We start from the raw sequence: 17,017 nt of genomic DNA on the forward strand, positions 1-17,017 counted from the left end.
GTCAGTAGATCATCAAACACAGAGATGTTTCTAGAAGGAGTCAGTAGATCATCAAACACAGATGTTTCTTGAAGGAGTCAGTAGATCATCAAACACAGATGTTTCTTGAAGGAGTCAGTAGATCATCAAACACAGATGTTTCTTGAAGGAGTCAGTAGATCATCAAACACAGATGTTTCTTGAAGGAGTCAGTAGATCATCAAACACAGATGTTTCTTGAAGGAGTCAGTAGATCATCAAACACAGATGTTTCTTGAAGGAGTCAGTAGATCATCAAACACAGATGTTTCTTGAAGGAGTCAGTAGATCATCAAACACAGATGTTTCTTGAAGGAGTCAGTAGATCATCAAACACAGATGTTTCTTGAAGGAGTCAGTAGATCATCAAACACAGATGTTTCTTGAAGGAGTCAGTAGATCATCAAACACAGAGATGGTTCCAAAGCTTAGGAGCAACAGCCTGAAAAGATTTCTCTCCTCTGGTCCTGAAGCGTGTTCAGGAACCATCAGTAGATTCTGATCCACAGACCTCAGAGCCCGAGCTGGGGTGTAAGGCTGGATCAGAATCTACTGATGGAAGGTCTGACCATGAATAGCTCTGAAAGTAAGAACCAGAATTTTAAAGTTGATCCTGAAAGAAACTGGAAGCCAGTGAAGAGTTTTAAGGACCGGAGAAATGTGAGTTCTTCTACTAGAGCGGCTCAGAATTCTTGCTGCAGAGTTTTGTATCAACTGCAGACGAGACAGATCCTTCTTGTTTAGACATGAAAACAAGCTGTTACAATAGTCCAGACTTCTGTGTGCTTTAGTGTGTTGAACAGTGTGCCTTGTGTTTTAGTGTTTATTTATCTTTGTGTGGTTTATTTTGTTCAATAGTGTTCCTAATGTTTAAGTGTGTATTTCTCTTTTATGTGCTTTTTTTTGTGTCCATGGGTTTTCCTTCTGTGTTAGTGTGTATTTCTGTGTCGTGTTATTTAGTGTGTTCCCTTGAGTTTCTTCTGACTTGGTTCTTGTTCTGTGTTGTGTGCTTTAGTGTGTGTGTGTGTGTGTGCTGTGTTCCCCCTGTTTTAGTGTGTATTACGATGTTGTGTGTCTTTTTGAGTTCCCTCTATTTAAGTGTTTATGGTGTGTTTTGTTTGTTATGTTTAATCACTTGTCTTTTTGTTTGAGTGTGTATTTCTCTTTTGTGTGCTTTAGTGTGTCCATGGGTTTTTCTTCTGTGTTAGTGTGTATTTGTCTTTTGTGTGCTTTAGTGTGTCCATGGGGTTTCCTTCTGTGTTAGTGTGTATTTCTCTTTTGTGTGCTTTAGTGTGTCCATGGGTTTTCCTTCTGTGATAGTGTGTATTTCTGTGTCGTGTTCTTTAGTGTGTTTACTTGAGTTTCTTCTGTCTTGGTTATTTCTCTGGATTGTGTGCTTACTTGAAAGCGTTTCCTTACTTTGTAATGTGTATCCCTGTGTTGTGTGCTTTAGTGTGTGTGTGTGTGTGTGTGTGTGTGCTGTGTTCCCCCCGTTTCAGTGTGTATTACGATGTTGTGTGCCTTTTTGATTTCCCTCTGTTTAAGTGTTTATTGTGTATTTTGTTTGTTATGTTTAATCACTTGTCTTTTTGTTTGAGCGTATTTTCCGTGATTTAATAAAAACAACTCTGTGTACAAGTGTGTATTCCTTTTGTGTGTTTTTTGTTTCCTTGTCTTTTCTCCTTCAAGTGTGTATTATTCTCCCGTGACTCACTGTCAGTCTCTGTGCGTCTGCCGCACACATCTCTCCACTGACGCAGCATCGCTCCTCCTCCTCCCGCCGTCTCCATGGCAACGCTCGGAGGAGACCCGCTTAACAACGCGCAGCATCACCGTCTCCGCTCAGATCCACGCACGGAACCAAGTGTTCCTCTGACTCCCCAGACCTGTGATATACCTCTCAGACCAGCATGAAGTTCATGGTGGTCCTCGTCGGCGCGGGGTCTCTGGCCTTCCTCGGGGTGGTCATCTGCATCTTCGCCAGCGTGTACCCCCGCAGACGCGGGGACCCCGGCGCCGACAACAGCACTCTGCTGCCGGACTCGCTGCTCCAGCCGGTCTCGGTGGCTCACGCCGGGCCGCTCGGAGCCCTGCACGGCTCCGAGTCCTCCTACGACGGAGGAGACCGCCTGGGCCTGGAGCTCCCCGCGCTCAACGAGCTCGACCTCGGCCAGGAGACGGGCGCGGGTTCGGCCAAACAGTTCAGCTTCAGCCGCTTGATCTGCACCCCGGTACCGGCGGGGGAGTGTGGACCGAAGCGCCGGGAGCGGGAGCGGCAGCAGGCGGACGAGCCGCTCCACGGACCCGGGGACCAGGAGGAGGAGGAGGAGGAGCTCCGGCAGATGGTGGAGCAGCAGAACGACCAGATCCTCATGGACCAGAGGACCATCCGCGAGCTGACGGGGAAGCTGAGCGAGTGCGAGTCCGGCCTGGAGGACGAGAAGAACGGCCCCGAGAGGAGCATCGGCGTCTGGAGCGGGAACCGACGCGTGATGGCCGGAGACGACGTGAGCTCCTCGGCCGCCGCGCAGCTGCAGACCGCCCGCGCCGTGGAGGAGCTCGCCAAGGCCATCATGGACCTGAAGGACCGCATCGAGAAGCTGGAGGTAAAGCCTCGACCTGTGATGACAAAATAAAACACGTTTGACAATAGTTACACTATTTTATACTTACTTTACGATATTTTTAATTATTGTCTTCGTTAAATTGTCTGAGTTGTGTATTTATTAATATAGTAATTATTATTATTATTAATATATATAATATAATAATATAAATGACCAAAATTCGAAAATAAGAATAAAATAAACCATACGTTTTCTGCGTCATTTAACCAAACCAGTGCCAAAAATGTGATATAGTTTCTCATAGACAACTAAAATATAAATTGATCATTTCATTAAAATAAAATATTTATATTAAGTACAACAAAAGTACAAAGAGTTTCTTGAAACGAACTCAAAGGGTAAGTTTTATTTCGTAGACATACATCTTTATCTTACAAACCTTTAATATATATATATATATATATATATATATATATATATATTAGTAATTTAAGTTAATCTTAAACTGAACGAACTAAAGTCCATAACTATAAATAATAATAATAATACAATAATAATAATAATAATATAAACTTTGTCACTATCTAAAGGATTAATATTTAAAAAAATGATTTAATCAAAGTAGGGAAAGATGTTTTGTACATTTTACGTTAAATACTTCAATGTCCTTTTTTTTAATGGAGAAAAAAACTGGATCAGAAATCAATAATAAATCAATGATCTCCAGTATTTGTGAACATGTTCTTTTAAAATGCATTCGAAACCGAATTCGATCTGAATACATCCTTAACTTAACTTAACAAGATCATGTTATGAGGGAAAAAAAGGTCATATTTTTGTGTAGACGTGACCAAAAGTTAACGTTATCAAGTCGACACGACTGCGAAAGTTAAATAAACGACAGAATTGAAGGATTTAAAATCAAATATTGTTATGAAAGAAGGACTGAAAATTGTAATCTTGACATTTATTCTTCTAAAAGATTCCAAAAATTCATATGAGAAAATTCCAGGATTCAATATCCCAGCTGTTCGGGGTGCATGAGAGCGGTTTCGACGTCGGCTTCAGTGGGAAAAAAAAGAATACAAATATTTCATTGAATTACAGTTTGAACGTTGAATCCGATTCTTCATTGAATCCAAGGTCGAATCTTAAAGTTGTCGTGATGCGTTTCAGTGATTCATCCGTTCATCCATCCATCCATCTTCTCTTTCATTGTGGGTTTTTTGTCCAGATTACCGTTTGTTGACACACACACACACACACACACACACACACACACACACACACACACACACACACACACACACACACACACACACACACACACACACACCTCCGGGGAAATCTTTCCCTCGTCTGCTCTTACACTGTCACCCGCCCTCCGACCAACATCCGACAGCAGGATGGATGCATGAATAAAAGATGAAGCTGGCGAGGGAGGGGGGGGGGGGGTCGAGCTCTGAGTATGTGCTGAGGTTGAGGTTACACACACACACAATAACACACACGGACACACAAAAACACACCTTCATTGTGAGAATTTATATTCTGTCCTGCCTCAGCAATGTTGTGATATTAAATATCTCTCCGATCTTCTGCCGCTCACTCTTTTTATAGCCGAGTGTCTGACGGGAATATTGACGTCCGGCTCCTCGACTCACTCGCCTCCTCATCTCTTGTGTCTCTGATCCAATCCATTGACCATCACTTCATATCTTCACTTATTACTCTTTGATTCATCCTTCCTTTTATTGCACCATCGATCCGTCCGTCGGTTCTTCCATTCACTGTGTTATCTTTCCATTTATCCACCATGTTGATCCACCATCTATTTCTGTCTGTTTACACATCCATCCATCCATCCATCCATCCATCCATCCATCCATCCATCCATCCATCCATCCTATTCCATCTATTTTCATCTGTTTACTCATCCATCCATCCATCCATCCATCCATCCATCCATCCATCCATCCATCTATTTTCATCTGTTTACTCATCTATCCATCCATCCATCCATCCATCCATCCATCCATCTATTTCTGACTGTTTACTCATCCATCCATCCATCCATCCATCCATCCATCCATCCATCCATCCATCCATCCATCCATCCATCCATCCATCCATCAGTTCAACTGTGAATCCATCCATCCATCCATCCATCCATCCATCCATCCATCCATCCATCCATCCATCCATCCATCCATCCATCCATCCATCCATCCATCCATCCATCCATCCATCCATCCAACAATCAATCCTGTGTCACTCCATTTAGTCATCCATCCATCCAACTACCAACCCTGTGTCACTTCATTTAGTCATCCATCCATCCATCCATCCATCCATCCATCCATCCATCCATCCAACTACCAACCCTGTGTCAATCCATTTAATCATCCATCCATCCATCTAACCACCAACCCTGTGTCAGTATGTTTATCCATCCATCCATCTATCTATCCATCCATCCAACAATCAACTCTGTATCAGTCTGTTCATCCACTGATCCATCCATCCATCCATCCATTCATCCATCCATCCAACAACCAACTCTGTGTCATTTAATCGTTCGTCCGTTTTGTTCGTTTATGCATCCAACTAACAATTGGCGTCGGTCTATTTAACCATCCATCCATGTTACGGCTGCACACATAGTTCCAGCTCACAAATATAGTTTCTATCCATCCATAAAAACATTGTCTCATTATGACCATGAATCTGATGAATGAGATTTATTAAGGCTTGTTTAATCCTGAGAGAGCATTTATGGGGCGAAACTCAACCATGAGCAGAAGAAAAAGTAAATTGATCCGAACAATAAGACGGGATAACATTTGTGTCACAACATGTAGGTAATTGTGTTGTTGTGTGAATGGCTGCTCCATGATAACGCTCCAACTTTTATCAAAGGATATCAGTCCCACGGCTAATATCTCTGCCTGTATACAATTTCAGAGATAATCGAATGAACATAAATGATGAGAATTCGCAACAAAGTGAAGACCCTCAGGTTGTTCATTAGTTTCTGCACATAATGATTCTCATCATAATTGATCACAACAAGAAGACCACCGACCTGTGGGAGCGTCGAACCCGAGAGTCCTTCAAATTCTCTGCCGGATCTACATTATTTAAAGAGGTCGATAAAAACACGTTCGCCCTCGCGAGCCTCGGCCTCGTGGTTGTTTACCAGCCCGGCAGCTACGAAAACAGTTGGAAGTGAACAGTTTCTCCGCGGACATTCACGGAGAAATATTAAACGTTTGTCATCCATCCGATGCCTTTGTGATGCTGGGAGTAAAAGCTTTAGCTCGAGGACAGGATGAGGAGCTAATACAAAAAAAACAAATAACCTTAATAAAAGATTATTAAACAGCGTATTGCTGTTGTTAGAACGATGGTGAACAAAGATATTTCCCAGAGGAGAAACATTCACGAAGAGGATTGTCACTTCAAAAACAAACAATATATCTTTCAACAATTATAAATCAATTATATTATTAAGCAACTCCAAATACAGCAATGGTTATAACTATAGAAAAGTTAAATTATATTTATCTATCTATCTATCTATCCATCCATCCATCCATCCATCCATCCATCCATCCATCCATCCATCCATCCATCCATCCATCCATCCATCCATCCATCCATCCATCCATCCATCCATCCATCCATCCATCCATCCATCCATCCATCCATCCATCCATATGGTATATATAATTGTGTGTATATAAATCTATATATATGTGTGTGTGTCCATCCATCCATCCATCCATCCATCCATCCATCCATCCATCCATCCATCCATCCATCCATCCATCCATCCATCCATCCATCCATCCATCCATCCATCCATCCATCCATCCATCCATCCATCCATCCATCCATCCACATGGTATATGTAATTGTGTGTATATAAATCTATATATATGTGTGTGTGTCCATCCATCCATCCATCCATCCATCCATCCATCCATCCATCCATCCATCCATCCATCCATCCATCCATCCATCCATGCATCCATCCATCCATCCATCCATCCATCCATCCATCCATCCATCCATCCATCCATCCATCCATCCATCCATCCATCCATCCATCCATCCATCCATCCATCCATCCATCCATCCATCCATCCATCCATCCATCCATCCATCCATCCATCCATCCATCCATCCATATGGTATATATAATTGTGTGTATATAAATCTATATATATGTGTGTGTGTCCATCCATCCATCCATCCATCCATCCATCCATCCATCCATCCATCCATCCATCCATCCATCCATCCATCCATCCATCCATCCATCCATCCATCCATCCATCCATCCATCCATCCATCCATCCATCCATCCATCCATCCATCCATCCATCCATCCATCCATCCATCCATATGGTATATGTAATTGTGTGTATATAAATCTATATATATGTGTGTGTGTCCATCCATCCATCCATCCATCCATCCATCCATCCATCCATCCATCCATCCATCCATCCATCCATCCATCCATCCATCCATCCATCCATCCATCCATCCATCCATCCATCCATATGGTATATGTAATTGTGTGTATATAAATCTATATATATGTGTGTGTGTCTAGCATTAAAATGTTATAATGTATCTTAATGAAAATAATAATAAATAATAATAAAAGGAAAATAAAAATGTACGTAATCACTCTATAATAATAATATAGTATAATTAACAAGTGATATTGTACATTGTTTTGGGTGCTTTTTATGAATTTTCAGCAAACAATAATGGTGTTTTTCAGGCTTCACATGTTTGTCACGTTTAATAGAGAGAAAATTGATTAAACTTCACCTTAAAAAAATATATGTTTTTCAACAATTCATATCCTTCCTCAGGCGGAGATCGGGCCGGCGGCCTTGAACCTGACCGACACTTCCAGCACGACAACAACCACCAGCAGCAGCAGCAGCAGCAGCAGCGGGAGCACCAGCCACACAGCACGACCTCCCACCCCACCCGCCGCCAACCCCCCACCTCCACCTGCCGTGGGCAACCCCGGGGGTCGTCGTCCGGCCTCGCCCTCCGCGCCCAAGCCCCCGTCCAAGGGCGCCCCAGGACGTGGCAAGAGCACCTGGAGGGTGGAGGACTTGGAGGGCGAGCTGGAGAGGAAGATCAAGATGCTGGAGAAGGAGCGTCAGGCCATGAGGAAAGAGACGCAAGGTCAGCATCAGAAGATCAACCAGGGGCTGGACAACGCAGACCACCGCGTCGGCGAGCTGGAACAAAGTAAGATTTTCGTGAGAAACTTGTCGTGTGAGGTGGTGCAACTTTAATGTACTGCTGAACCAAAAGAGCCTTAAATGTGTTTTAAATAATTTATTTTCAGCTTTATTTAGAAAAATCTCTAAACCTAGGAAAATGTTGCCACAACACGAAGCTTGTAATCCATGTGTTTGTGTCTTCTCGTTTATATTATTGTAACAGTTTATTTTCGTGTCTTAACAAGAAGGAGCTGTCTAGCCTGCAGTTGATACAAAACTCAGCAACCATTCTGACCTGCTCTAGTAGAAGAACTCACATTTCTCCGATCCTTTAAACTCTTTATTGGCTGCCAGTTTCTTTCAGGATCAACTTTAAAATTCTGGTTCTTACTTTCAGATCTATTCAGGGTCAGACCTTCCATCAGTGATCTGATCCAGACTTACACCCCAGCTCGGGCTCTGAGGTCTGTGGATCAGAATCTACTGATGGTTCCTGAACAAGCTTCCTAAGCTTTGGAACGATCTCTGTGTTTGGTGATCTACTGACTCTACATTAACATGTGAAATATAAGGACCATATTGTATATTAAAAGACTTATTTTCATCATGATCATGAAGTCGTGAATCAGATTATAAGGCAACTGATGTCATTTTTCTGGAATATTTGGGATTGGGTGACCTTGGACAACTGTCGTTGGTTGTTCCAAAAACTGTCTCAAAATATCAGAAATCCTGTATTTCCAGTGTTGTTAACACAACACGAAAGTGTTTTTGTTGTGATGACAGTATCGATAAAAACGATTGACGAGATTAATAAAATAAAAGAGTACAATAAAAGTGTCATATCAAATTAAATAATGAATGAATAAAATGAATGAAAGACAAAAAATCAATTGACACCCATTTTTCTACCAATGCTAATTGAGTAACAGCTTTTCATGTCCGCTATGATTAGAAGCTCAAAGGAGCTTTAAAAAAACTTTTCTTTCTTTTCAAGATTTTACCTCATTATATCACAAAAGATAGCTGCAGTCTCTGCAAAACATTCTCCGATCATGTGATGTTCAAAGCTCTTTGGAAAACTTCTCTCAGAACATGTAAAATTCATACTTATGTAAATGGAAAACACTGGTGCGAACGGACTCGTGGAATTGTCACGTTGGAGACTAAAGAAATAAAGCATGAGTTGGCGAACGCGGGTGGTAAACAAATACGTCTGCAGACTGGGATGAGAGCAGACACAAAAAAGACTCAATTAAACTTTGATGAGGGCTGTGCTGGAAGTGGGTCGAGCTGCCCTCAGTGGCTTAGTTCAGAAATAAAATGATTTGGGATATTAACCATCAGCGGATGAGGAAAAATAGTTTCGTTAACAGTTTTAAAACTGAACCATTAATATTCAATGATTAGTTAGGGAGGGAGAGATGCCATTCTTAGTGAGACTTTTATTATGGTATTAAATATCTTCTATGTTTCTTTTTTTTTTAGATAATTACAGCAATCAACAACCATTTTATAGCCCCCCCATAACCCCTGTAAGGTTGCTTTTGATCGAGAGTAGGCGATACTTTGTTTCATCAGATTTTATTTAGTGTTATAAGTCAGTGGAAACTAAAATTTAACATGCAAAACATCCATCATGCAATTTCCCACCAGGATCTCCAGGATCAATGACATACCTACCTGCCTGCCTGCCGACCCACCTACCCACCTACCTACCTACCTACCTACCTACCTACCTACCTACCTACCTACCTACCTACCTACCTACCTACCTATCTACCTACATTCCTACCTACCTACCTACCTACCTTCCTACCTTCCTACCTTCCTACCTTCCTACCTTCCTACCTTCCTACCTTCCTATCAACCAACCTACCTACCTACCTACCTACCTACCTACCTACCTACCTACCTACCTACCTACCTACCTACCTACCTACCTACCTACCTACCTACCTACCTACCTACCTACCTACCTACCTACCTACCTACCTACCTACCCACCCCCCTACCTACCTACCTACCTACCTACCTACCTACCTACCTACCTACCTACCTACCTACCTACCTACCTACCTACCTACCTACCTACCTACCTACCCACCCACCTACCTACCTACCTACCTACCTACCATCTCACCCACCCACCCACCTACCTACCTACCTACCTACCTACCTACCTACCTACCTACCTACCTACCTACCTACCTACCTACCTACCTACCTACCTACCTACCTACCTACCTACCTACCTACCTACCTACCTACCCACCCTCTTACAAGCCTGGTCAAATTACAGCTTGGCGCTGCCTAGGTTGATAGGGTCTTCAGTTTGGTAGCCTTGTCATCATTGTTGGGAGCAGTGCATTGCTTTTGGCTCCATCAGTACGATACATCCAGGTTCTCGCGGGACACAAAATCAACACATTACTGCCAAGAATCACTGACTTTGTGAGATTTTAATGAATTTGTCGAGCTAACTTTACACCAACAGTTGGGTATCTTTGGGTTTCGAGTCTTGCCATTGATTACAGTTTGAGACTCAATGAGAAAGTCGTGAGTTTGAGTTGTAAAGATGTTTATCGAGATTTACTTTCAGCGAGAATATAGTTAACTAGGTTGGTATTGCACCAGTGCATCTGCACCATGTCGCTTCAGAATCAGCAGCCATTCCTGCTCCACTGCAACAGCCTTCATTAGCGCAATGACTGGATTCTTCTCACGCTGTGCAAGCCGGGGTGTTAGCGCACAGCAACTAATTGTCTTTCTGTCTCCAATAAAGCTCTGACAGAGCCATCCTTTCCCGATGGCTTCGTCCTTTCCTTCCCCATGAGGACCAACTACATGTACGGCCTGGTCCGGAAAGAGATCACCGAAATGTACGCATTCACCGCTTGCTTATGGCTGAAAGCAAAAGAAGGTGGGATAGGAACCCCTTTCTCCTATTCGGTGCCGGGCCAGCCCAACGAGCTTGTGCTGCTACAGGGAGTCCACAATCCTGTAGAACTGCTTATCAACGACAAGGTAGATATTTCAAGTTATAAGCTGCGTAAATGTGAGATAACTTTTTTTTTTTTCTAACTTCAGGTGGCACAGCTTCCATTACTGCTACCCCAAAACGAGTGGCAGCACATCTGTGTCAGCTGGACCCTGAGAGATGGGGTGTGGAAGGCCTATCAAGGAGGGAAGATGAAGGGGAGAGGCGAAGGACTGGCTGCCTGGCATCCCATCAAACCTGGAGGAGTCCTTATTCTGGGCCAGGAGCAGGTGAGATGGATGTTACCAGCAAGAGCTGCCAAGTCAGCACGGCAGAGATGAATAGATGAATAACACATAGTGAGGTGACAAATGAAGGGTCGTGAAGAGGCCATTTAACCCGATGGGGATTGATGATGTAGCGACTGAATGGATGCCACAAAATGATGACAAATGATCATTGTATTTTATGGAGATATCTGTGCACACAGATTTATTTATCTAAGGTAAAGAGGAGAATTCAGAATTTGCATTTGCAGTCCAATTGACAAACTATCTCCACCATATTTTAGTTGAATCCAGTCATCTCTGGAATTATTTCCATGCATCTTCTACCTCCTATCCATTGTTGGTGTCGGCGTGAGCCGGGCAAAGAGGTCCAGACCCTGGAACTTCTTCCGATTCTTAAGGGGTCTCAAACCCATCCTCAAAGGGCCCAGATGGTGCAGGTTTTTTCGCATTATGCAACCATCGCATAGCCTTCTTCTCCGCCTTCACTTTGGGTCGCAAATGACATCATACTTAATTTAAGATAAAATAAATGTTAATAATACGACAGATCAGATGTCTTGAGTGTTCTATGCTAATGGATACAGTTTGAAAGCAATTTCATAAATGAGAAAATCCCATTATCCCTGTCTCAAAAGTACTTTATATCGTAATTCAGCAATTTGTTTGTTAAAAAAACATGCAGAAGACTTGTGATACCGTCATAGCAACAGGTTTTCATCAAAAATCTATTTAGTAGTTGACGATGGGGATGAATAAGAGACAAAAAATGCTCTATTAGACGCACCCCTCAAACTTAGCTGAGGCTCATCCAAGCACTGCTTAACATTAAAATAAAAGGATGCTAAGTGTTTCTCCTCTCTTTATATGTACAGCAGTAGTTGTCATAGAAACAGAAAGCAGAGTTTGTTTCACCACGATGACCCCCTGAAATTTTCTAAACAACAAACGAGAATGTTCCATATACCATTCTCAATATCAATCTATCCTACCTGCCTACCTGCCTACCTGGCCGCCTACCTGCCTACCAACCTGCCTACCTACCTACCTACCTACCTACCTACCTACCTACCTACCTACCTACCTACCTACCTACCTACCTACCTACCTACCTACCTACCTACCTACCTACCTACCTACCTACCTACCTACCTACCTACCTACCTACCTACCTACCTGCCTACCTACATGCCTACCTGCCTGGCTACCTGCCTACCTACCTGCCTACCTGCCCGCCTGCCTACCTACCTACCGGCCCACCTACCTATCTGCCCACCTACCTACCTAACTACCTACCTACCTACCTGCCTACCTGCCTACCTGCCTTCATGCCTACCAACCTGGCTACCGACCTGGCTACCTACCTACCTACCTACCTACCCACCTACCTACCTACCTACCTACCTACCTACCTACCTACCTACCTACCTACCTACCTACCTACCTACCTACCTACCTACCTACCTACCTACCTACCTACCTACCTACCTACCTACCTACCTACCTACCTACCTGGCTACCTACCTACCTACCTACCTACCTACCTACCTACCTACCTACCTACCTACCTACCTACCTACCTACCTACCTACCTACCTACCTACCTACCTACCTACCTACCTACCTACCCACCTACCTGGCTACCTACCTACCTACCTACCTACCTACCTACCTACCTACCTACCTACCTACCTACCTACCTACCTACCTACCTACCTACCTACCTGCCTACCTGCCTACCTGCCTACCTGCCTTCATGCCTACCTACCTACCTACCTACCTACCTACCTTCATACCTATCTACCTACCCTTCCATCTATACATCCATCCATCCAACCATCCATCCGTCTATTTAAAATAAATATGCTATCCATCTGTCTGCCTTCCCAGGATACACTTGGTGGACGTTTTGATGCGTCTCAAGCACTGGTCGGCGAGCTCTCTCAGTTCAACCTGTGGGACCGGGTGCTGAAGCCTGCAGAGGTGGCCTCCCTCGCTGACTGCAGCTCTGCAGTCCTTGGCAACATTGCACCCTGGACCGACTTGGACGTTGACGTCTACGGCGGAGCCACCAAGGAGTCGTTGGATCCGTGTCATGCCGCTCAGAGAGCCAACCCCCCGAGCCCCAAACAGTGAGGGAGGACGGAGGTCGTGCAGGTTTAGTCGGAGAGTTGCAAAGCTCACTTTGATTCCAGATCAGAACCGGAGAGATTGCAGCGCTTTTTGTTTGTCGATAAGAAGCTCGGCAGCGAGAACACGATACCGGTATTGTAATCGAGGCCATTGAGGTTTTTCAGATTAACAGTGAATTTGTTTTGTTCATTTGTGTTGGTGTGTTTACTGCTGAAGTGCAATACAGTACGTTTGGTTGCAAAAGAGAGATTGCTGCTTAACAAGGGGAGAAATCATCGTGTGATGGATGGATTCTATTAAAGTTACTTGATTAGTTCCGGGAAGATGGTGTCGGTTTAAAGGCCAAGTGACCACATGTGGTATTTCTGAGCTTGCTGTCGGATTAACTTGTATAGTGAGCCATGATTTAAACCTACTGATGCCATTAATCATTCCAGTAATGTTCTGATATTTATCAATGTCGTGATCTCGGTAACACTTTAAGTCTCGGATCCAGTTTAAAAATAGTGTTCGACTCACTTTTAAACACCGCTGTCTTTATTTCTCACGTTTTTGTTTTCAAAAACTGAAGGAAGTCCATTAATATCACAGTTACAATAACATTTGTTTGGAAGTGTTACCAGATCTTAGTGACTCGTTGTAAAACAGCTGACAGGACTTATGTAAACGTTGAAAAAAATACCCCCCGCAAAATACGTTGTAGCCGTGCACTTGTTTTGTTACGATGTTACGATGTCACATGATTTGAACAGTGGTGTTATCAATGTGATGCTTGAAAATCTCTGTGCCGGTCGCTGTCTCACACCAACATATTACTTCACGTTAACACCACTGTACCAAGTTCATAGGTCAACTGTGAGGCTGAAGGATGATGGTTGTACCGTGACTGTTGTGCATGTATTAACTGGATCCCTCTCTGATCTGTGCAGTCGTGTAGGAATGTTCAAAATGTTCATGTTTGATGCCGTGTGTACGATAATGTGACGCAAATGAATTTATGTTTATGCCATAAAAAAAGAAAAAAAAGTTGGCACTTATATGTAGATTGTGGGGAAATCAACCGGGACCATCTTTGTGCCAATTGAGTGAAACGTAATGTTTGAGTCCTAACCTTTTACAAGGAAGGACAAGCATAGCTGACATTTTTTGGTTATAAATAATCGATGCCATAGCTGTGAATTAAACAAGAACTCACTGAACTTCAGAAAGCGTGTTTATCTTTGATGAAGGCAACGACAACCACGAGCACATTTACAGACAGAATAAAAAAACCTCATGAGCTCATTGATGTACAGAAGGGCTTCGAAATACGTTTTCTTAAAAGGAGGTTTGGGACTTAGATGAGTTTTGACCCAAAATATCTGTACGGATCTGAATGTCTGACATTTGGAAAGGAGGGTTTCGCTACAAGAAGCAGTGAGCGTCAAGATTTCAATGTCAAATTGAAAAAAGTCACAAGATATTATAAGTCGTGGTTTCTTCTCCTCGCACGACAGTTTCTCAAGTCTTTACTTTGTTCCAGTTCAAAAAAACATGTGGTTTGTCCAAATAAAATGCACCAAAGATTATGTCCTTTTTTCGCTTAACCTCGCAATGAATCCTTTAAAGTCATCCAAAATTAATTAATCTGTATCAACATTTGCTGAATCTTTATTATCAATATTCACATCTTGACAATAATGTTAATAATATACCTGAACATCAAATCCATAAACTGTCTATTATACAAACAAACACAAAATGCAGCACTAGCCATGCTGAGCAGTAAAGCTAATAAAAGCTCAAAATAATTGGAAAAACTGAATAAAGCTGAAGTCACAAGAATGTTTTGAAGAGTTTTTAGTGTTTTTAAGAATCAGCCCATTTCCAATGGTGACGTAAACTCGACTCAAGTGGCAACAGCTGGTAAATAATGATGTATTTACTCGATCATTCTGGTCTAGGACGTTAAAAGGAGGTTTTAATTACCTATATAATCTACGTTTTGTAAATATATACATATACTAAATAGTGCCACTTTTATGAACACAGAATGTATTTATCGGAGTGATCTCTCCGACATATATGACACTTCAGCCTGAGAAGATTCTAAAGATCAGATACATAGTTTACGACACATGGATTTATGCGCCATACACTGTTTTTAATGGCAAAATATAGTTTAACATGTTCATGGAATTGTAAAATAAGACGTTTTGATCGATTTATTAACGTGACAGGACTTCACGAAAGCAGGATATGTTTTTTATATAAATATATATATATATACAGTATATATATAAATATAAATGTGAATTTTATTCAAATATTCTTCATATTCATGAGAGCATTGTACATGAATACTTTCCATCGGAACAACAAAGCAAATGAAGATGGATCACTTATGTGTAACCAGCACCAACACTGTGCATTTCAAGGCATGAGCCCAACACTACTGTAAGTAAGTTAGTAATACTGTGCAGCTGAAAGTTTGCTGTATTACTTTAAAATATGTCGGTAAAGTGCCTGTCTAGACTGAAACGCCTCCGAGTCGCATTCAAAAGTGTTTTTTTTTTTTAATATCGGCTTCTCACTTTTGTCCTTCTTTCCACGCTTTGGGTTTTCAAAAGCTTTGGCAGTGTGATGCTTGTTGTTAAATAAATGGAGAAATGAATATAATAAAAAACAGATCTGAAAAATCAACACTGTGTTTGTTACGTGTTCATTCAGCCAATGAGGTTAAACTGGTTAAACTCGAAATGATCATGGTATTCATGTTAATATGATCATGTTATTCATGTTAAAATGATCATGTTATTCATGTTAAAATGATCATGTTATTCATGTTAATATGATCATGTTATTCATGTAAAAATGATCATGTTATTCATGTTAAAATGATCATGTTATTCATGTTAAAATTATCATCTTATTCATGTAAAAATGATCATCTTATTCATGTAAAAATGATCATGTTATTCATGTTAAAATGATCATGTTATTCATGTTAAAATGATCATGCTATTCATGTTAATATGATCATGTTATTCATGTTAAAATGATCATGTTATTCATGTTAAAATGATCATGTTATTCATGTTAAAATGATCATATTATTCATGTAAAAATGATCATGTTATTCATGTTAAAATGATCATCTTATTCATGTTAAAATGATCATGTTATTCATGTTAATATGATCATGTTATTCATGTAAAAATGATCATGTTATTCATGTTAAAATGATCATGTTATATTAGTTATACTTATACTTATATTTATACTTATAGTTTTACTTATACTTATACTTCTCTTGTACTTATACTCCTCCACTTTTTGACTCTTCACTCCTCCACTCCTTCACTCTTTCACTCTTTCACTCTTCCAGTCTTCCACTACTCAATAGTTAATCTTATAGTTATACTTATAATTATAGTAAAACTTATACTTATAGTTATAATTATAGTCAAACTTATACTTATAGTTATAGTTGTAGTTAAACTTATAGTTATACTTATAATTATAGTCAAACTTATATTAATAGTTATAATTATAGTTAAACTTATACTTTTTGTTCAACTTATACTTATAGTTATACTAATAATTATACTCTCCTTCACTCCTCCACTCCTTCACTCCTCCAATACTTTACTCATTAAATCCTCTACTCCTTCACTCCTCCAATACTTTACTCATTAAATCCTCTACTCCTTCACTCCTCCAATACTTTACTCATTAAATCCTCTACTCCTTCACTCCTCCAATACTCTACTCATTAAATCCTGTACTCCTTCA

At 41.3% G+C, this 17,017-nt stretch overlaps 1 protein-coding gene across 1 annotated transcript; it reads left to right on the top strand.

Moving 5' to 3' along the window:
• The first annotated feature begins 1,869 nt into the window (after positions 1 to 1,869).
• nptxrb (neuronal pentraxin receptor b) lies at positions 1,870 to 15,925 on the top strand. Its single transcript, XM_087809767.1, has 5 exons — positions 1,870 to 2,624; positions 7,478 to 7,868; positions 10,629 to 10,870; positions 10,934 to 11,113; positions 13,001 to 15,925. Exons 1-5 carry the CDS (start codon positions 1,929 to 1,931, stop codon positions 13,244 to 13,246), a joined length of 1,755 nt encoding a protein of 584 aa, XP_087665893.1. The 5' UTR covers positions 1,870 to 1,928; the 3' UTR covers positions 13,247 to 15,925.
• Positions 15,926 to 17,017: the final 1,092 nt, after the last annotated feature.

The sequence above is a fragment of the Callionymus lyra genome, chromosome 1 (genome assembly GCF_982586985.1).
Source record: "Callionymus lyra chromosome 1, fCalLyr1.hap1.1, whole genome shotgun sequence".
NCBI classification, from domain to species: Eukaryota; Metazoa; Chordata; class Actinopteri; order Syngnathiformes; family Callionymidae; genus Callionymus; species Callionymus lyra.